Source organism: Ursus arctos, unplaced genomic scaffold, assembly GCF_023065955.2.
Source record: "Ursus arctos isolate Adak ecotype North America unplaced genomic scaffold, UrsArc2.0 scaffold_33, whole genome shotgun sequence".
NCBI lineage: Eukaryota > Metazoa > Chordata > Mammalia > Carnivora > Ursidae > Ursus > Ursus arctos.
The window spans coordinates 491,073-514,046 of record NW_026623019.1 but is presented as its reverse complement, the minus strand read 5'-3'; the positions used below and the strand labels follow the sequence as shown (position 1 = coordinate 514,046).

General features: G+C 43.8%; 2 protein-coding genes across 7 annotated transcripts in view; one reads left to right on the top strand and one right to left on the bottom strand.

Moving 5' to 3' along the window:
- The window catches only part of ECM2 (extracellular matrix protein 2), a 33,292-nt gene extending 23,964 nt beyond the window's left edge, over positions 1-9,328 (top strand). For all 3 annotated transcript variants that reach the window (XM_026519123.4, XM_048218315.2, XM_026519125.4), the window contains exons 7-10: positions 1,500-1,657; positions 3,484-3,623; positions 4,727-5,053; positions 8,199-9,328. In XM_026519123.4, coding sequence (XP_026374908.1) covers positions 1,500-1,657; positions 3,484-3,623; positions 4,727-5,053; positions 8,199-8,367 — 794 coding nt within the window. In that variant the 3' untranslated portion in view covers positions 8,368-9,328. The remainder of the gene's footprint in view (positions 1-1,499; positions 1,658-3,483; positions 3,624-4,726; positions 5,054-8,198) is intronic.
- Positions 1-22,974, bottom strand: part of CENPP (centromere protein P) — a 245,062-nt gene that overhangs the window by 72,367 nt on the left and 149,721 nt on the right. The window lies entirely within an intron of this gene.

Here is a 22,974-nt window from a genome sequence, read left to right as displayed (position 1 = left end):
TCCTGTCACATACGAGAGCACACTTCCTATGTTTCCTACACAATGTATAAACCAGAGAGTACCTGTAAACACCGTGTGCCACATCTCTCTCGTGGGGTCACACACCGACCATTAGTCTACTTTGATTATCTGTTTTTCACAGGAAAACTTCCATTACATTCCAAGACCTCAACTATGTACTAGATAAATATGCTGGATTCTCAGTATCTTTGGTTTTGGAAATCAAGGAGAATATAAGAAAACATAACCACTTCTCAGTTTATTGCTTGGGCTCCCTAATTCTCCTCAGCCCTTCAATTGATGCTAAAACAACTGCCAGGTTCATGTTTTGTCATGCTGTCCTTGCCCAGCGCTCCTCGCTGCCTGGACAGGAAAACCAGACCATACTGTCTGGTGCACGAAGGGCCTGCACCCCCCCAGCAGACGGTTCACCCAAGGCGGGCCTGCCTCCTACCGCTGAGCACATGGGTTCTTACTGTCCGTGTTCACCTGGCTGCCTCAGCCTCCCCCATTTCTACCTACGTCTTCCTGTCCTTGGGAGCCCAGCCCACCCACACGTCCACACCACTCCTGTGGTCCTCAGCACCTGTGATCTGCACCCCGATCATCCTGTCGCTTGCTCGTGCTTGGATGATGTCTTGTTTCTCTAATGTGCCTAAGAGTAGGAACAGAGCCGTACAGAGCGTTCAGTGCAATGCCCGTGACTTGAGTTGAAGATGAAAACATTCCTATTCTGGAAATCTTGGCCACTGAACAATCTCCAAAGTTACACCCTGAATGCCTGACTCAGATGCCTCTGGGTATCATCACTGCTGAGCTGTCCATTCTCCTGTAGGGTTCCAAGTGATCTGGATCATACCACTCCTGAGGCCAGCAGAAACGATGCAGGGAAAACTTGTTTGTATAAAGGCCTTTCTTGGTAGCTCAATCTGAGTGCGTGGAGAATTCTCGATCATTCTCCTTTCCAAACATGCATTTGGCTGCACTATCTGCCAGGACGTGAACACGTGTGACGGGAATTCACGCTGGAACTCCCTTGTTCAGAGACTGACATCTGCGAGGCAGAGCGCTCCCACACTCCCCGTCACCAATGATGCTGCCGTGTCATATGCGTGTCCACGTCTTTCCACAGGCTTTAAGGGACCTCCACAACTTTGTACTTCTCGCCCACCTGTGTCCTGAGTCCCTGCTTGGCCCCCGCTGCCCCTGTGGGGAGGCCCTGCTCAGCTTCTGTTCCTTAGACATCCTACAGTGTGGTAACTTCTCGGCAGGCCCGCCTCTCCCCTGGACCACATGTCCGGCATCCAGTGCTGGCTGAGACCAGCATCTGGGGTGCACAGAGCACTTGAGAGGAGGCTCTGCATGGGGAACACCAAGAAAGCAGGGACATCTACCCTCCAAATAAACTGAACATTTCACATGATGTTTTGAAAGATATAGAAACTACATGGTTCTTTGGTTTTCCTAATATTCTGAAAATTATATTTTATTTTTTATAGACCTAAATCAACTGGTCACCTTAGAACTGGAAGGAAACAATCTCAGTGAAACCAATGTGAATCCCTTGGCTTTCAAATCTTTGAAGAGCCTAGCCTACCTGCGTCTGGGAAGAAATAAATTCAGAATTATACCACAGGGTCTTCCTGCTTCTCTTGAGGTAACTGTATCTTTCTAACAATGTTTTACATTTTTAGTACAGTACACTTCAATAAGACAAATAGCATTATTCTAAAAGATTATTGTGAGGCAGATTAAAGTACATTTTGGTGCTGTACACTCCGCTATGTAATCTGAGCACTGTTGTTTCTTTAAACGTAATAATAGTTGATAAAGTGAAATTTTGATAAAATGAAAATTGATCTTACTGACAGCTTTTGGGGAGAGAATGGGGAAGATGAGCTGAGAATTTACACAGAAACTACAACTTGCAAGATAGCTTCCCAGTTCTGCCCAGCGCCCCACCGAGGCCGAGCCCTGCCCTTCCCACCCAGGGCCCAGGTGTGGGGCCTTCCTCGCTGCAGCAAGGGACACACTTCACACACTCTGGGGGCCCTCACTGCCCAGTGCACACCTGACTTCCAGCCCTGAGAGCAGAGGTCTGGCAGACCCGGCACTGACTGCTCCCAGCTGTTTCTGCTGCACAGAGGATTACTCAGCAGGAAGGCAGGCTGGAGCTTCCCACAGCTGTGGGCCTGCTATGCCAGCAGAGCCTGGGTCTGACGCCGTGCCATAGCATCTCCTTTCCTATTTGCAGATCAACATATCAGTTTAGAATTTATCAAAATTGTAAAGATTGAGGTTCCAATAATGGGCTTTACATCCGAATCTCTTGGATTCTAGAGCAATACGGACTCCGTACCCTACCCCAGATATCCTCAATCAGGTTCCTTTGGAGGGTAGGGTCAGTAATTTATAATTTTTTAAGTTAGATTTTAATACATAATGCATGCACCTAGTAAACACACACAAGCCAAATAGTAAGGAGGAGCAACGTGTCTCCATCTGGGTGTTCTCTCCAGAGGGTCCCTCTCATTGGTATGGGAGGCAGTGTCCACGCAGGTGTGTGTGCTCCGACCCCTTCCAGGACCCCGCTTCACAGACACAGGGTCTAGTGTATGGATGAGTGTGCTCTGACTGCAGTAACTTTAGAAAGCTCACAAGTGATCTAAATATGCAACCAAGTTTGGGAACCACTGATTTGGTTCACCTCTAAATACGTATGAAGTTAAAAGCAAAAAGCTAAAAATTGCTTTACTCATATCTAATAAATACCAAAATTAAGTTAAAACAAGGGAAAATTACTATAATAGGAATCAAAAATTACAATGAAGACATATTCCAATATCTACTTCTGATTTCCAAGCCTCTTGAGTGAAAAACTTGCACTAACGTCAAATGAATTTAACCAAAGGCAGCTCGCTGTTGAAAACAATAGCTCTAGCAAACTTTACCCTGATGTTAAATGAGGGTTCCCAATTAATTTTTAATTAAATTAATTAAAATACAAGCAAGTCTAAAACCCTGACAGGCAGCATGGACTGGTGGGAAGTGGCCTGTCCTAGAGCTGGGGCGGGGTGGGGACGTGTGTCTCCTGGGCATCCTCTCTCCAGGCCCAAGTGTCTCCACTACTGAACAGAGATGATCATTTGTACCAATTTTCTAGGGTTTTGAAGCCCAAATGAGATAATTTACATGAATAAGTTTTGTAAATTAGAGAACTTTATACTATTATTACGGTATGCTCTATTTTGCAAAATTTTATGGTTAAAAAAATGCATTTAATTCCATGACCATGAAAGAAGGTAGCTTTTATTTCGCTAATTAGATAGAACAGGACAACTTACAGCAATGAATTCACTTGGAAGAGCAGAAGACTCTCCAGATAATACTACTGAGAACAGTCCACAGTACCATTTCCACCTGTGAAGCTGAATATATGTGCCAACCAACACAAAGAAAAACAGTCTTTTCTGTTAATTATAGGAATTATACCTAGAAAATAACCAAATTGAAGAAATCACTGAGATCTGTTTCAACCACACCAGAAAGATCAATGTCATTGTGCTACGTTATAATAAAATTGAGGAAAACAGGATTGCTCCGCTAGCCTGGATAAATCAAGAGTGAGTAGACGCTGCTCTTCGCCTTTCTTAGTGCCTTCCTTCTGCCATTACAGCACAGGGTCTGAATGTGGGGAAGTGAGCTTAGGAATGGCACCCCTCCTTCGTGAGCCTCCCCCTCCCTAGAACCTGGCTACTTGCTTGGAGCTCATATTGTGGATGGTGTGACTGGTGTTGGGATGATCGTGGTCACTGCTGCTGTGCACACCCTGCCATGAACCCAAGCAGTGAGGGACCCGAGATCTGTCCACCTCACAGGTGGCCATGAAGTTGAAGGGAAACCATCCTGCCCCGCCCCCCCACCATGGGACCATGAGGCTCCCCTGTCCTATGCCACACTGTCTTCATTCCTCCAAACCATTTCTCTACCTCAAGTCTTATAAAACAGCCTGAACGGTGCTTCGCCTGACAGGGAAGGCTGGAAGCAGGGTCCAGCCTCCTGGCAAGGATGCAGGGAAGGGGCTGGCGTGGGGATCTTGCCTGTCAGGAGGAGCAGGATGGGCCATGGTGGGGAGCCAGGTTGGGCTGTGTGGTGAGGACACAGGGGATCTGGGTGAAACAGATGGAACAGGCATCTTTCAGGGGCAGGAGAGAGGGATGAGATGGTGTGGAGGGCCAGCCGGGGCCAGCAGGATGTGGTGGTGGCAGGGTGACTCAGAAACCACAGGGGAAGGCCCGAAAACAAGCTCCATTTCACCACAAGCCCCCGTGCATCAGGCCATCGGATCGGGTGTGGAGCAAGAATGCAGATTCCACACCACCACCACGTCCTTGCTGGAACCCGGGGCGATTTCAGGGAGAGGCAGCTTGATAGCAGCTAAGACCCTGACCTCATTTCTGATTCACGTTTGATCCTAGAGATAGTGGTTCTTTCTGAACCTGGCACTCCTTGTAACGGAGTGGGAGCCGCGGTGTGGCGCCCAGATAAGACTGCAAGCCTCACAGCCAGACAGGGCAGACCGCCACACAGTCACCCTCATACAGGACTCACTACTGCAAACCAGACGGTGCGGGAACACGGCCAAGCATCCTGACCGGCCCTGTCTGAGCCCGGAGCTCACGGTCCCTGCCTCACGCGGTGCCCCGCTAATCCTTCTTTGTTGCAGAAATCTAGAGTCCATCGACCTCTCCTACAACAAGCTCTACCACGTCCCGTCCTACCTGCCCAAGTCCCTTCTGCATCTCGTGCTGCTCGGGAACCAGATTGAGCGCATCCCCGGCTACGTGTTTGGCCACATGCAGCCAGGCCTGGAGTACCTGTACCTGTCATTTAACAGACTCTCCGATGACGGCGTGGACCGAGTCTCCTTCTATGGGACGTATCATTCTCTGAGAGAGCTGTTTCTGGATCACAATGACTTAAAATCTATACCACCGGGGGTACAGGAAATGAAAGCACTACATTTTCTGAGGCTGAACAACAATAAGATACGGTAAATTCTGGCTTTTTCAAGTATTGATTTAAATTGTTGTGATTGACAGAGGATATGATTACACAACCATGACATGGTGTCTGGGATTTCCTTATAAGGGGAAAAAGGACAAGCGGTCCCATTAAACAAGACTGGCAGATGTTTGCAGGTACACAGCATTCGTCATAGCTTTTCTCTACATGTCTATGTCCGCTAACTTTCACGGTAAAAACCCTTTAGAACGGAACATTACTACCTAATACTGGGAACCCGGGAGGTGGACAATGATGCTGCTTCTACCTCCATTTGTAATTTTAAAAACTCTACTCTGTAGATAAAAAACCTAAATACATGCTAAAATTAAAACTGATTCTATCTAGATCTTTTCTGAAGGTAAAATTCTGAATAAAATTATTGAGACTCCGCTTTTCTCATGTCTGGGGACAGAGTTTTCTGTCTGCCTGGAGAGCGTGCTGGTCTCAAGAATTAATCTGGAATACTCTGGTAGTGCGGTCACAGGCCAATCCCCGATGTGGGATTCCTGTCCCTGAGGAGTATACCCCTTCCTCTCTTCTCTGTCTCTACAATCCAAACACAAATTCCTAAAAAACAAGAGGGAAAGAGTCATGGGTGTATAACAGTGCTGGGGAGAGAGGTGGGAGTGGAGGAGGCTTTGTGAGATGCAGTTAAAAGCTTCTTGGCTAAGTACGGCACAGACTGTGCTCTGTGCTTCCTATTTACTGCACGAAGACACACACATCTGTCCCACTTCTGGTGGGATTCAGGTGGTGACAGTCTGGAGTCTCCACTAATACCTTTCTCCTCCACCTCTGAACCAACAGTCTCACTCACCGACGAGTGCTGCTTGAAATTCTTATTTCCTTAGGGGCAACACAACGGTGACTCACTACTTTGTTACCCTTTACACATCTGTTAGCTGGAATTCCTTTGTAAAGGACTTTTTCTTGTCAGCTAGAGCACTTTTTCACTCTGAAAGGTAAGACAAATGCTCAGTTCTTTCCTTTTAACATCCAATCAGACCAAGAAGCTGGCTACAAATATCTCACTATGTGAGCTGACAGATGTTAACTAAACTTAATGTAATGATGATCACTTTGCAATATATACAAATATCAAATCATGTCATACACCTTAAGCTAAACTTGTATGTTAATGCTGTCTTTATAAAACTGGAAAAATTATATGTATGTATTAAGTATGAGTGGTAAGGCCTACTATACAATACATTAAAATGTTAATAGAGGCTGTCTCAGGAAAAAAAAAGTTGGTGCCTAAGTGTTTCTGTTTTATTATTTTGTTTCTGGCTTTCTTTCTCTGGATAATTAATATTAACTTACAGTTTTATATATTTCGAATGTTTTAATCAACTATAACTATTGTGCCTAAACCCCACTCCTTGGCGGGAGGACCCTCTGTGGGTCCTGGGTGGCGCACTTTTACGCTCCGACTGCGCACCTGTGATAGCCTTCTTCCAGAGGTTCCCATGCCCCCTCGCTGGGAGCAGCATTCACATCACATGCCCCAGGCTGGGGACCAGGCATGTTCCTTTCCAAAGTGGTGTCACGGTTTCGAGGCCTTGCAGTGAATTGCCAGGAAATATGTATTTTGTAAAGAAAAAGAACAGGACTTCATACTGATGTTCCCAATTCTAATTTAACCATATAGAGTATTCTTTGTTTTAAACTTGTTTATCTTATACTAGGAATCTAGGTTCCCAACAATATTAACTAACTTATTATCTTACAATATACAAAAAATAGTTTCAATGTAAGAATGCCATTCTTACAACAACAAAAGTACTGAATGAAGTATATGGTGTCTTAGGGAGCTCTCTATTTGTCTTTAGAATATGTTCCTCGAGGACATGGCAGAAATACAGTGGTTTTCTCTGTGACAACATGTCAACGACCTGATACTGTGATAAGGGCTTTAGCTTGTTTTTGGTTTTTAGGAATTGCTATTTCCCATGTAATATTATTTTTACTACGTTAAACGTTTATAAAACTCCAAAGTCAAAACTGTAACAAGGTATATGCCTGTCCCATATGCTATATTCCATCATTTCCTATAGGTTAATTCTTTTAAAATTAATTTGCAGTCTTTCCCAGTATTCTTTTTCACAAATATAAGCCTAGATGCACACATTCATATTCCCCACTGCCTCCCACAATTTCCACACAAATTATGATGCAGAAAAATTCCCTCTCTCTCTAGAGTGTTATTTTTTTTATTCTTTACTTTTTATGATTATGGGTATATCCTATCACTCTTTACCAAGACACAGAGAATTTCCTTATTCTTTTTACAACTGACCAGTATTCCATTATGTGGATATTTCACTTAACCAGTTCCCTACTGACAGACACCTACTTGTTTCCCTTCTTTCACTACTACAGACAACACATGCACAACACGTGCACAATAATGCACAACTTTGTTTGGACGGCATTTTATATTTTTTTGGCCTAATTCCGGGAGAGGATCCTGGCTGAGTGAAGGGAGATGCCGCCTGGTCGCTGGTCCTCATCCCTCCCTGCAGGGATGGGGGGTCCTTCACAGCCCCAGGACCAGACCGTGTTGATGAGCTTGTGAATGTTTCTGTGTGAGGCAAATGTGGCCAGTGGCGGTGGTGTGGCAGGACACTCGCGGTCTGCGTTTCTCTTTTCATGAATGAAACCAAGCATCTTTTCATGTTCCCATGTCATTTCGTTCTTTCTTCGGTGAACTGGTTAGCCAGGCATTTCCCGCTCTTCTTTTTCTGCACAGGTTTCTAAGAGGGTTTTGTACATTAGCCCCGTATCTGTGATATAAGTTGCAAAAACATTCTCCTAGTTTGCCATGGCTCTTAACTTTGCATTTTTAAAAGACCTATAGTCAATTTATTAATCTTTTCTTTTAGTGTTTCTCGTTTTTGAGTCAAGGGAGATTTTTTTTCCCGCTCCCAGGGTATACTGTATTCTACTCCTATGGCTTCATTTCTCACATCTTTGACGTATTTGAAATTTTTTCTAGTATATAAGAGAAAGATTCAATTTTATTTTAAAAACAAAAACATTTTAAAACAAATGTACAACTTAACTCCTAAATGATAAAGCTTGAATACTGCTTGGACCATTTATGACTTGTAACATCTGTTTTTCCTCAGGAATATTCTTCCAGAACAAATCTGCGATGCTGAAGAAGATGGCGATTCCACCCTGGAGCATCTTCATCTTGAAAACAATTATATTAAAACAAGAGAAGTATCGTCCTATGCATTTTCATGCATCAGATCATATTCAAGTATAGTTCTTAAACCACAAAATATCAAGTGATTCCAGATTTTGCTCATCACTTATAACTTGTACTCCTACATTTGCCGTAGCAGCATTTATCATTGATAAGTGAGACCCCACCTGACTTGTCACCCCACAGAGAAATAACCAAAACATACCCCAAGTTTACTTCTTCAGCAGTTTTAGTGAAAGTTTCAGCTTCACGCTCCAGAAAAAAAGCCCTCTCACTGCAAGCCTCCTTAGAGAACAGGATGTTACTCACTGTTGACTTAGACTGGGAAAATCTGGAGCAAAGTAAGTATGTCCTTTACAACTGACCTGAGTACTGCTATTAGCTGGGACCCTCAAAGTCCCTTTAAAAATTGTGTGTGTTATGGTTCAAGACGGAGAAGTGTATGACGGGAAAAAGTAACAGCTGGAATTTAGGCATGTGTGTTCTGTAAAACAACAATCTGTTCATTTTCTAGAAGAACCTGTGCTACAGTTATCGTAGAGTATACTTAATGGCTGGCTTTGCTCTCACCCCTTCCATTAACCACACATGTGAAATTAAAACACTACTGTCATGTAATTTCCTGGTTTTGAAAATTGTAGGATGGTTACCTACTGGTTTCTAACATTAGAGGAAGCTAGGAGGAAGGTATATGTGAATTCTACACTATTTTTGAAACTTTTCTGCAAGTCTAAAATTTCTGTGTCAGTCTAAAAAATTTTAAGATCACCCTCATTCTTCTTTATTCAAGATCAAAAGATTTTATGGAAAGTAGTGGAGTTTGCTTAAAGTATATTAATTGTCCTTGCTACAACCTTATAAATATAAACCTAAGGCACGCATTTTTGAAAATTCTTGCTCCTTTGGTCATTGTTGGCACCTACCTTCTTTGCCCTAACATGCTCACAAGTATCCTTTTACTCAGTTCAATTTAACATAAAGCTCTTAGCATTTACTATGTACTTGAACCTACCAAAACCATATGGTATTAAAATTTTCATTATGTAACGATCTTTTGTCATTATTTCTAGACTAATTTATAAAGGACGTATATAGAAACTGTATTGACTTCTCTTGCTGCTCTCAGTTTTGTGTCTACAAAACAGCAGACTAGGAGCTTATATTCAGGTCACTCTAACTTCTCAAACTTCCGTGACCCGATCTTGTAATAGTTGTCTCCACACCGTGGGAGCTCCCAGCCCCACTTCCTAAGCTGTCAGAGAACCAGGGAGCTGTGGGAAAGCCCTGCTAGTGTGGCGTGCAGGTGGGCGCACGTACTATTACCAACCTTCCAGATCAAAGTGACAGCCACCAGCACAGTCACCAAAGCTGGTTCCTGAGCAACTTTCTAAGATGTGAGTTTGATTTTATCCCAGTTGAGAGAATTCTATTTATTTATTATTTTTTAAATAGTTATTTATTTATTCAAGAGAGAGAGAGAGAGCACACGCGTGTGTGCACTGGGGGTTGGGGGGCAGAGGGAGAGAATCTCAAGCAGACTCCCTGCTGAGTGCAGAGCTCAATCTCATGACCCTGAGATCACGACCAGAACTGAAACTGAGTTGGACGCTCAACCAACTGGGCCACCCAGGCACCCCTTACTTACTTACTTACTTACCTTATTTATTTATTTACTTACTTACTTATTTATTTTTAAAGATTTTAAGTAATTTCCACACCCAGTGTGGGGCTTGAACTCACAACCCTGAGATCAAGAGTCACATGTTCCATGGACTGAGCCAGCCAAGCACCCCAAGCTAATTTTATTTCTAAGCCCTTCCTTCTAAGCACCCTTTTGTAATAGCTAGGATTTTGAGATTGTAACATGAACAATAATAATAATACGATGAAGGCTGTTAGAATCACGGCAGGTGGCTAAGAGCAGAAGCAGAATCTTATGGAACAAAAACTGAGATTTATAACCAGTTTAGGAAAGTAGGAGCATAACTAATTTAAAATGGCCAAATTGAACGTAAGAGACAGATAAAAACAAGAAGATACAGTCATTCATCCCTTTAACAAGAACCCTTCCGTTATACTGTGTGAGTATAAATGCACAGACATAAATCATTTAAGGCAGTCTAGGCAGCAAAGTGTAAGGTGAGTCAACAGAGTTTGCATCCTGGGACAATGCAGATGGATGCTGAGCCATTTCTGCACTCATTTCTCCTTCTAACTGGAACCTGTGCTCCAGACGCTGTTCTAGAGAGAGATGGGGAGAAACAGAACCGACGAGGTCTCCCTTCTCTGGGAACACATGGTGTGGTACGGAAAATAAGCAGGACATCAAAGAGACAGTCAAATCAAGGCCAACCCGTGCAATGAGGCCAGCAGAACAGGGTGGTGATGTGGCGAAGCTGGCTTCACCTTCGCTCCCGGGTCCTGGGTCTCAAGCGTGTGCAAGCTCTGTGAGCCACAGGGAGGTGCTGCCTCCGCAGCAGCTGTGGGGTGACCCTGGACCCCCGTGTACACGACGACCCCTCTGTGCAACTGGGACACCCTGACAGCAACAGAAGCTCTAGGGAGGCTGAAAATCAGAGTGACTGAAGGAAGTGTTGCTCTTAGGTTGGAAGACACTTTTATTTCTGATTTTATAACTTAAAATATAAAATATGTCTAGCATTGAACTTGTTCAGCCTTGAAATTTCATCATGTCCTGGATAGGAAGTTTTAATTCCATTAGAAAAAAGGAGTGATAAATGTCTTTATAGCAAACATTCTTCATGATATAATGTTAAAAACAAACAGATGTTCTGCTTGCTTCAGAAATACGCTGTAATTACTAACACATATGTACGCTAAGAAAGTTCTGGTGTCGCTATGACCTAAAGTATTAATGGTGTGTCATCTTTGCACATACATACAAGGAATGCTAACTATATTTTAATTTTGAGATATGGCTGAAGATTATTACAAAAAAGCACTAAAGATATGACATGGTCAAAGACACGTAGAGCCTGGAAGTCTAAGGAAATAACACCACCAGACATCAGGCCTGGGTGCCCACCTTGATCTCCAATGATTAGTTATACAGCCATTTTACTTGTCTGGGATCACTTGATTCAATTATAAAATAATGTGTCTGGAACAGATCAGTGGTTTGCAAGCACGGCCTGTCAGGGGTTTGTGGCACCCTGGGGTGGAAGTGTCCCTGAAGAAGGGCACAGACTCTCCTTCAGACAAAGCAACTCTGCTACCTTTAGAAAGATTAACTGCTCCTGCCCTCCCACGCTTTTTCTTAGAACCAATGGACAGGTGCTATCTGAATCACAAACCAAGTTTTAAGATTCACAAAGAACATGCACCTAAGTCCCTGGTCCTTCCCTAACCCTCGACCCAGCTCCCCTTCACTCCTACAACACATGGCTGGAGAGCCTCGGCCCGACCAAAAGTTTCTCAGGTGCATGGATTACAGCCCGCCTGGACTCGGCCAGCCTCCCATGTGCAGGACAAGGAAGGCTAGTCGACACCTCTGTTCCTTTGCAGCTCCACCACAGTGGGGTGGGACTGCTGCCCTCTGACCAGAAACACCCCAGAAGGCAGGTGGCTAAGGGAGCACAAATGAGGCATGTGGCTGAGCCTGGACTTACTCTATTTCTTCTGACTGAAGTCCAAAAATCGGAAAGTCTAGACACCTGAGTGGGCACTGTGCACCTGGTGTGGTGGGTGCTGCCAATAGAGGTGAGCAAGAGCCAATGCGTGCTCCACGGGCTTGCAAAGTCCACTGACTCCACACATCACCTAGGTAGTCAGCCTCACCAAGTCAAAGTTAACTACCTCAAGATGACTGCTTCCATTAACGTAGGAAAAAAGAAAAAAAATTCATTTTTTGTATGTCTTTGTCTGGCTTTGGTATCAGGGTAATGCTGGCTTCATATAATGAATTTGGAACTTTTCCTTCCTCTTTTATTTTTGTGGACTAGTTTGAGAAGAATAGGTATTAGCTCTTCTTTAAATGTTGGGTAGAATTCACCTGTGAAGCCATCTGGTCCTGGACTTTTTTTTTTTTTTTTTAAAGATTTTATTTACTTATTTGACAGAGATAGAGATAGAGACAGCCAGCGAGAGAGGGAACACAAGCAGGGGGAGTGGGAGAGGAAGAAGCAGGCTCATAGCGGAGGAACCTGATGTGGGGCTCGATCCCATAACGCGGGGATCACGCCCTGAGCCGAAGGCAGACGCCCAACCGCTGTGCCACCCAGGCGCCCCTGGTCCTGGACTTTTGTCTGTTGTTGGGAGTTTTTTGATTAGTGATTCAATGTCTTTGCTGGTTACTGGTGTGTTCAAATTTGCTATTTCTTCCTGATTCAGTTTTAGGAGCTTATATGTTTCTAGGAATTTATCCATTTCTTCAGGGTTGTCCAATTTGTTGGCAAATAATTTTTCATAATATTCTCTTAAAATCCTTTATATTTCTGTGGTGTCCATTATTATGTCTCCTCTCTCATTTCTGATTTTATTTGAGTACTGTCTCCTTTTTTCTGGATGAGCCTGATAAAAGGTTTATCAATAAATTTTGTTTACTTTTTCAAAAAACCAACTGCTGGTTTCATGGATCTGTTTTATTGCTGTTTACTCTATTACATTTATTTCTACTCTAATCTTTATTATTTCTTTCCTTCTACTGGTTTTGGGTTTTGTTCTTTTTTATTTTTATTTATTTTTTAATAATTTTTATTATATTATGTTAGTCACCATACAGTACATCCTTAGTTTTTGATGTAAAGTTCCATGATCCATTACTTGCATATAACACCCAGTGCACCATGCAATACGTGCCCTCCTTAATATCCATCACTGGCCTATCCCAATTCCCTACCCCCTCCCCTCTGAAGCCCTCAGTTTGTTTCCCAGAGTCCATAGTCTCTAGCTCCTTTTGGTGTAAGGTTAGGTTGTTTGAGGTTTTTCTTGCTTCTGGCAGTGGGTCTGTATTGCTCTAAATTTCCCTCTTAGAACAGCTTTTGCTGAATCCCAGTGGTTTTGGGCCCTTGTGTTTTCATTTGTCTCCATGTACTTTTTTGTTTTCCTCTTTCATTTCTTGGTTGACCCATTCACTCATTGTTTAGTAGCACGTTATTTAGTCTCCTCAACAGGGGCGCCTGGGTACCTCAGTCAGTTAAACGTCTGCCTTTGGCTCAGGTCATGATCCCAGGGTCCTGGGATTGAGCCTCATATCAGGATCCCTACTCTGTGGGGAGCCTGCTTCTTCCTCTTCCTCTGCCCCTCCCTCTGCTTGTGCTCTCCTCTCTCACAATCTCTCTCAAATAAATAAATAAAATCTTACCAAAAAAAAAAAAAAAAAAAAAAAAACCTCAACAAAATAGGCTTAGAGGGAACATATCTCAATCTAATAAGACCCTATATGAAAAACCCATAACAAACATCATACTCAATGCAGAAAAAATAAGACCTTTTCCTCTAAGGTCAGGAACAAGACAAGGATGTCCAATCTCACTACTTTTATTCAATATAGTACTAGAAGTACTAGCCATGACAATCAAACAAGAAAAAGGAATAAAAGACATCCAAATTGGTGAGGAAGAAGTAAAACTTTCACTATTTGCAGATGACAATGATACTACATATAAAAAACCCTAAAGATTTCATCACAAAACTACTAGAACTGATAAATGAATTCAGTAAAGTCACAGGGTATAGAATTAATATACAGTAATCTGTTGGATTCCTATACACTAATAATGAAACAACAGAAAGAGAAATTAAGAAAACAATCCCACTTATAATTGCACTAAAAATAAAATATCTAGGAGTAAACTTAACCAAAGTAGTGAAAAATCTGTACTCAAAAATCTATGAAACACTGATCAAAGAAACCAAAGACAACACAAACAAGTGGAAGGATATTCCACGTCAATGGTTTGGAAGAACCAATATTGTTAAAATGTCATACTACCCAAAGCAATCTACAGATTTAATACAATCCCTACCAAAATACCAACAGCATTTTTCATAGTACTAGAATAATTTTTAAGTTTGTATGGAACCACAAAAGACTCCAAATAATTAAAGTAATCTTGAGAAGGAACAAAGCTGGAGGTATCATAATCCAAGATTTTATGATATACTACAAAGCTGTAGGAATTAAAACAGAAAGAGACACAATGAGGGGCACCTAGGTGGCTCAGCTGGTTAAGCGTCCGCCTCTTGGTTTCAGCTCAGGTCATTATCTCACAGTTGTGAGATCGAACCCTGTGTCAGGCTCTGTGCTGGGCATGGAGCCTGCTTGGGATTCTCTTTCTCCCTCTCCCGTGCACTTGTGCTCGCTCTGTCTCTGGAAGGAAGGAAGGAAGGAAGGAAGGAAGGAAGAAAAAGAAAAAAAGAAAGAAAGAGACATGTTGATAACAGAACAGAATACAGAGCCCAGAAATAAATCCATTCTTATATGGTCAATTAATCTACAACAAAGGAGACAAGAATATACAATGAGGAAAGAGTCTCTTCAACAAATGGTGTTGAGAAAACTGGACAGTTACATAAAAAAGAATGAAACCAACTACTTTCTTATCCCATACACAAAAATAAACACAAAATGGATTGAAAACCTAAATGTGAGACCCGAAACCATAAAACTACTAGAAGAAAACACAGGCAGTAATTTCTCTGACATCAATCAAAACGTTTTTCTGGATATGTCTCCTGAGGTAAGGGGTATGAAAGCAAAGCTAAACTATTGGGACAACACCAAAATAAAAAACTTTTGCACAACAAAGGTAACCATCAACAAAACTGAATGGGAGAAGATATTTGCAAATGATATATCTAATAAGGGACTGATATCTAAAATATATAAAGAACTTACACAACCTACGCCCCAAAAACAAGTAATCCGATGTAATGGGCACCAGATCTGAACTGACATTTTTCTAAAGAAGACATACAGATGGCCAACAGACACATGAAAAGATGATTAACATTACTAGCCATGAGGGAAATGCAAATCAAAACCACAATGAGATACCTCACACCTGTCAGAATGGCTAAAATCAAGAAGACAAGAAGTAACGAGTGTTAGTGAGGATGTGGAGAAAAAGGAACCCTTGTGCACTGCTGGTGGGAATGTCAAGTGGTGCAGCCACTAGGGAAAACAGTAATGGAGGTACCTAAAAAAATTTAAAATAGAACTACCGTATGATCCAGTAATTTCACTGTTGGGTATTTACCCAAAGAAAATGAAAACACTAATTTGAAAAGATACATGCACCCCTATCTTTATTGCAGTATTATTTACAATAGCCACGATATAGAAGCAGCCCTCGTGTCCAATAGCTGAATGGATAAAGAAGATGTGGTATATATATACAATGGACTATTAGCCATAGAAAGAATGAAATCCTGTCATTTGCAACAACATAAACAGACCTACAGGGTGTAATTCTAGGTGAAATAAGTCAAACTAAGGCAAATACCACATGATTTCACTCATGTAGAATTTAAGAAACAAAGAATGAAAGAAAAAGGAGAAAACAAAAAAACAGCCTCTTAAATACAGAGAACAAACTGGTTGGTTGCCAGAGGGGAGGTGAGTGAGAGGGAGGGGTGAAATAGGTGAAGGGAATTAAAAGTCTGTTTATCGTGATAAGCACTGAATACTGTGTAGAATGCTGAATCAATATACTGTACACTTGAAGCTAACATAATACTGTATGTTACTTATACTTCAATTAAAAAACCAGGACAAAAACTACCCATAGCGCTAGTTGAAACCTGCCTCTGCACAGTGTCCGCTGGTACGAATGCATGGACACTTCTAACAGCAGTGAGGTCAGCACGACTAGCCCATTCACACATAAGAATGTGATTATTCCAATAACTGTTCAATAGTATGTAGTACAAACCTTTAAACTCATTGCAGGTGGCACCCGGGTGGCTCAGTCGGTTAAGTGTCTGACTCTTGATTTCAGCTCAGGTCGTGATCTCAGGGTCGCAGACTGAGCCCTGTGGCGGGCTCCGCGCTCAGCAGGGAGTCTGCTGGACATTCTCTTCCTCTGACTCTGCCCCTCCCCCCGCTTGCATGCACACATGTGCTTTCTTGCTATCTCAAATAAATATTCTCCAAAAAAAATTCATTGGGAAGTGTTAATAAATCCTAACACGTGTTTTAAGATAACTTCAGATTTGGTAAGTATGTGAAACTTTAAGCCACAGATGATCAGCTAAAGGATAAATTCTTACTGGTGGCACACTGCATTAAGTGTAGGGCTGTGTGCTGCAGGCAAAAGTGGTTTCCCTGAATTGACAAATTTAGATCTGGGGTAACAAAGAAAGCCTGCGGTATAATATGGCAGGTAACTGGTGCTGATTTCAGAGGAGGGAAGAGCATCAGGCTTGAGGGGTCCTGACATAGGATCTGAGTCAGTGGAGTGGAGGGGATGAGCGGGGGTGAGGAGGGCTCAGGAGACCAGACTTAGCACAAGGAGAAGCTTCTCACTGGGAGCTCTGAGGGAGGAAGGTCAAGAGAGCAATGGTGTCAGGAAGGGACGTGAGCCAGCTCTGCGGGGCTGGTGCCACCAGCACAGATGACAGGAGGAAGTGCAGAAACAGGAATGGGTGTGACAAAGAGACTTGTACAGAAATACACTGGGACACCTGGCTGCCAGCCAAGAGACACAAGAGAAGGGAGCCAGAGAGAACTGCTCATGCCTCAGGGACACTGCGGAGAGGCTGTGACAGGAAGGGACAGTTTGGGCAAGAACATGCTGATTTTGGGGGCTGCCACAGAGTTCAGGTAGGACGACAGGAGGAGTGGGAAAGACGGGAATCCACAGGCAAGCACAACTCTGAGAGGAGATGGGCAGGGGAGCTGAACCCTAACGCGCACTGGCTCCCAAAGTCAAGCCCACAGCCAGTTTCCATCTGACCACAGGGAGCTTCTGGGGTACAAGACAAGATACGCCTACAAGCCTGGCCCCCTCTCACTTGGCACTTGGGGTAGGTGCCCCCACCCTGCTGACAGATATGGTGTCGTGAGTTAGATGCACACTGATTATTCGTCAGCATATGTGGTGCTGTGTAGTAGACGGGCAGGGGGCATATCTTGTTTCTCCAAAAAGGCTGTGCACCTAGAAGAACAGAGACAAGTAGTTTCTTGGATCCCTCCATTCCGCACACCTAACTGGTGCTCAACTGACTGCTGACCCCGGGTCTGAACGGATCAGCTCCTGAGCCCTCCAGCGCTGGTACCAACACTGCTCCTAAACAAAACAGAAAGGAATCTGCAAACTTAGAGGACTTTGAAAGGAAAAGTGAGACACTGAACTGAAAAGATTTATACAGGGTCCTAAAATTCATAAGGAATGATTTATCTGATTAATACTTCCTGATACGGACATCAGAAAACACGGAGTATTCTACAAACAACTAAGCTGTGCTTTGACAACTGGTAACACTCAGTAACCAACTGATTGTCTGCACAATAACAACATCAACTATGTTCTCAAAAGCCATCATTTAAACATACCATGAATTACTAGGTTCATGGATGCTGACAAAAGAAAGAGCTACTCAAATTCTGCTGTTTCAGTGAAACCTCAAAGGGCGGTTAAAACCCTCTCTGACATCTATTCCACCTCCTTCCCTTATTTAGAAAACATAAAGTTTCCTCATAGGAGATATATTTACAGACTGAAGATGACTGAATTATTCTTCTGTCCATAGCTGAACGTAAATTCAGATCCTCAGTCAACTTAAAATTAAAAAATATTAGAAGTATGCATTAGGGGCGCCTGGGTGGCACAGGGGTTGTGTCCAACTCCTGATTTTGGCTCAGGTCATGATCTCAGGGTCGTGAGATGGAGCCACGCATGGGGCTCTGTGCTGGGCATGCAGCCTGCTTAAGATCCCCTTTCTCCTCTCCCTCTGCCCCTCCTCCCCACTCCCTCTCTAAAATGAAACAAAACAAACACACACACGCACATGGAAACAGTCAGAAGTTTCTGGCCAGCTCTAACCTATACGAGAGGACTCCAGGGTCTGCAAATCCAGAAGTCTGTTGAAACACGAGGCCTGTCTCTCATAGTTAAAAATCAAGAGCAAGTATCATGGTTCTGACCTGAGTCCTTATTAGCTATGGACCTTGTCATGTTACTTAGACTCTGATCTCCAGTGTTCTCACCCATGAAACTGGGGGGAACACCATCTATCTCCCCAGGCTGCTGGGAAGGTCAAATGAGGGGACATCCACGACTGTGCTGGGCACAGGGCGGACATGGGATCAGGTGAGCGTCCATTCTTTCACTGACTGGTGTCAGGAAACCGGCAGGCAGGGAGGTTCAGTGACTTGCTCAAGGCTGCCTGGACTCTTAATATGGTAGATATTAATTATTCAAGGTAATTGATTCCTTAGACTGTGAAATACAGTGGGGAAAGGAGTGGGCGTATTGCATGGGCTGTGGTCAGAGGGATGCTGTGGCACGTCTGTGGTTCTCCCAAGCCTGGAGCCTTTGCACCCACCCTCCACACAGAGAAGAGTGAAAGCAGGGTAGGGCACGCACAGCCAGGGTCTCCATAAACACACGGTAGTGTGGGATGCAACAGAGTCCAAACTACTCTTCATCACAGATGGGAGTAATTTAGAAGCTGATTTGAAAAAAATCCAGGTTATTATAAGAAAGAAGAGTAAGTCTGACTTCTGTGACTCACTGTGATCACTTATAACACCTGAACTGGGGGAAAAACTATTTAAAATAGCCAGCCAAACTAGAAGCATATGTGATCAAGAAAGGTGTCCTGCAGATAAGATTCAACCTCTGAGATACCCCACAAGGGGGTCTGCAGGGATACAGTCCGTCTGCGAGCAAGCCTTGGCCTCCCTGTCCGGCAGCTGGGCGCATCAGGCCACATGGTCCTCCGGGGGAGCTCCAGCATTTCGTGGCTGCCCCTGTAGTCTGCTGTCGACAGGGCAGTCATGTGTTAGCACATGTCGGAGCCTGTGTGCCTGAATGCTTCAGCACACTCTAACATGTTACTCACATGTCTCTGTTCTGACGTGCCAAACAGAAACAGTCGAGACTGTGAGCCATGCTGGAATCTGGTCTGTCACACACTGTTATTTGCAATGAAGCGAATGTTTCTAACTTTGTAAACAGGCCTCAGTGATCACACAACTAAAGGCATGACTATTTCTTCTTTGAAGTCACACTTCTCTCTACATGAAAATGGATACAATCAAAACTTAAGAGTCAAGCATATTTTTTCCTTTACACAAAATGTGAAGAATGTGAATCCACACAAGGGAAAGCAGATTGCATTAAAAATAACATGTGATTGCACTAAACACGTCTTAGTTTGGAACAGAAAAGGAATGCATCATGCTATTGAAATGTCATGGTGAGTTTCTAAGTAACAGAGTCTCTGTGGTCAAATAAACTTACATTAAACTATCAATTGATAGAAGCAAATCTTTTTATAAGAATCTGCTAAAGGCTGATTTGTTTTACATAAGTTGAGAATTACATTCACAACTACCAAATTTATACTATCTGAGATACTATTTCTAGGGCAGTAGTTCTTAACTATTTGAAGGATGGACCCCTGTGAGGGTATGAGGGGTGCTATGACAAGACCTCCATGCAGAAAAACACACATCTACAAATACTTCACATGTATCAAGAGACTCACAGAGCCTTTCTCAATCCTCTAGGGATTCACGCACCCTGGCTAGGAAACGCTATGTAGGGGAACAGCTTACTTAACTTAAAATTTTACATGTAAATATTTCACTAGAGGTAAAGATAAATCAGTTAAAATTAAGGCAAATCACCTGTCCCCCCCCCCCAAGTTACTTAGCAATATTTTTAAGGCCAAAGACAAGTTGAAAGAACAATACAATGACCATCTCTATACTCTTCACCTACATTCACCAATTAACACTATTTTGTCTATTCATTTTCTCTCTTCCTCCCTCCTACGTCCATGTCTGTACACACGTAAGAATTTGCAAGGGAAAGGCTGGACCATCTGAATGCGAGCTGCGGATGTCACGAGACTATCCCCCAGGACTGGAGGAGGAAACTCCTGAGAACACGGAGAGCTCCTGATGTGACTGTGGGGCAACGACCACAATCACTCGCATAGGCAAACCCAGGACTGTCTCACCACAGCCCATATTCAGGGTTCCCTGCTGTCCAACCACGCCCTCAGGGCCTGTGTGTGTGAACCAGAGTTTACACATGGACGCTCCGGTCTCCTGAGAGAGACCTACAACGGCAACCCCTGCCCAGGGCAGAGTCTCAGCCCTTCGCTGTTCTGAAGGGTCCCAGCCAGCTCTCTTGTAACATGTTCCCTGTTTGCATTTGTCTGACTGTATGTAGATAAAACATGTCTGGCAGGAATCGCACACAGGTGATGTTGGGCGGGCCCATTACTGGTGATTCTGAGACATTTGGTTGAGGTGGTACGATCTTGCCCTGGTAATTAGAAACAGTCTGTAAGGCAAGACTTTTGGGTCTGTGTGAATACCTTGCAATTCAGTGACTCTCCACGTAGTGGTCTGAGCTTCCATTGACTGTCTTTGCCTAAATCAGCACACTGGAGGGGTCCCCACAGGTGACTGTCCAGCTCTGGCTCCTTCTATAGGAAAAGTGCTATCCCTTTGACTCTCTTTCCTCTGTTACTACAAGCATTTTGCATGTGACATGCTATAATCCACGGCCACCCTTGTGCTCTGTAAGGTGCTCACACTGTCTTCACATGGGCTTCCAGGCTCTGTCCACATGTCCGCAGTAAACTGCGCACTCTGGCTGGTATGAGATGTTTCAGGCACATCTTGTGCCTTCCCTGGCCCCAACCTGTCACTCGTCATTTCTCCTAGGAGCCTTGGTCCTTCTAGTGGGAGATGGTCCTTAGAAACACAGATGTGGGAGTCAGATGCATGAGCTTTCAGGCAGGTCTTCTCAGTGGAAAGAGCTAGAAAGTTTACTTAAAATATTACTTGTACCCTTTCCTCAAAACAAACTGACTTTTGAGGCATTATTTAAAAGTATCGACACCCACACAATATTATAAACTTATTGCAGTAAGTCCTTCAATATTCATAAATTCAACTCAATTCATTTTAAATGACAATTTATGTCATTAACTCATTTTCAGAGCAAACCGTCCAACGGCCTGCGGGCACAGGGTGTAGAGGAAGGGGGGCAGCCCAGAACCAGGGACCAGGAGACTGCAGGAAGGAAGCTGCTGCCACCAGCTCAGCCAATTGCTGGAACTGCAGAGGACATCAGGGCCAGCTTTGTCAGACTGGTTTTTTAAGCTATGCTATAAATTTGGACTTTGACGTAAAATTTCCTGTTTTTTAAAGATACCACATGCTCCAAACAAAACACAGCTGCAGGCTGAATACTGTGCATGGGTCACAAGCTGCTGTATAAGTAACTAACCCCAACCGCAGAGCCCAGTCCACCCTGAGCGTCTCCCCTACACAACCTCCAGGTTGCACAGGAAGAGCACACACTGCTTACACCCTCAGGTTTGATGGCCCAAAATGGTCCTAAAATCTACTTGCAAGGCCAGCCCCCTCACACCCCTCAGGTCTTCCCGCATAGCTCTTTCCTGCTTTTCCTCACAGCCCTTCCACTGCTTTAGGGAACGAGCGACCGACTGCACGGTTCCTTGCAGCAACTGCGCGAGACGCTATGCAGTCCACTCAGAAGGCAGCAGCACAGAAGGCACAGAGCGCCAGATGCCGCCGGAGGGTCGTCACACACCTCAGCCTCCTGGTGATTCCTTGGGAAGGCGCCTCTTGAGGCCACAGACCCCTCCACCCCACCTACGTCATTCCTAATTTGTAGATGATTCCCAAGGGTCTTTCCAGTTCTCTGTTGTTTGGACCAAGACCGCTGCTCCCTATTTCCACACTAGGAGAAGGTCAGGAAGGGGTCTGAGAAATTGTATGCGAGGGTGCCTGGTGGTGCAGTAGGTTGGGTATCTGACTCTCTTGTTTTCGGCTCAGCTCGTGATCTCGTGGGTGTGGGATCGAGCCCCGAGTCAGGCTCCACGCTCAGGGCAGAATTGACTTGAGACTCCCCCTCCCCCTCCCACTGATGTTCTCTTTCTCTGAAATAAATAAATCTTAAAAAAAAAAAAGAGAAATTATATGCATAAACTTGCCTATAATCAAGCAGTTTACTTTTATTTTCACCATGGTTAGAATATGTCAGGCTACACAAGAAATCTGTGCTGAGGTTCCCTCTGTGGCAAACTGTTTCTGTTCGTGTAATATTGCTTGCTCGGTTTGGTAATTCATCTTGTTTACAATAATGTGCAGATCGCTCAAGATTCCTAATGATACTGTTTTGATAGAGTGAAATTAATTCTCTAATTTTTAGAGCAAAGCCTAATGAGGGAAAACAAAACAATAAAGATAACAAACAAACGTGCAGAAAAGAACCGGGTCCCATCCATAGGACGCCTACAGGAACCAAAACTGGAAGATTTTAATCTTACGACGCTTTAGGGAAGAGGAGGCATATGGCTGTGTCTGGAACGACAACAGCAAGGATGTAGAGAAAACCTGCAGCGTCTTTCCACAAGGCGTGTGTGCACGTGGCCTTCTCTGCAGGGTTGTGGGAGGGGTCCAGGCCCTGAGTCTGCAGAACAGGGCAAACAAGCCAAACATACAACCATCCCGTGGCACT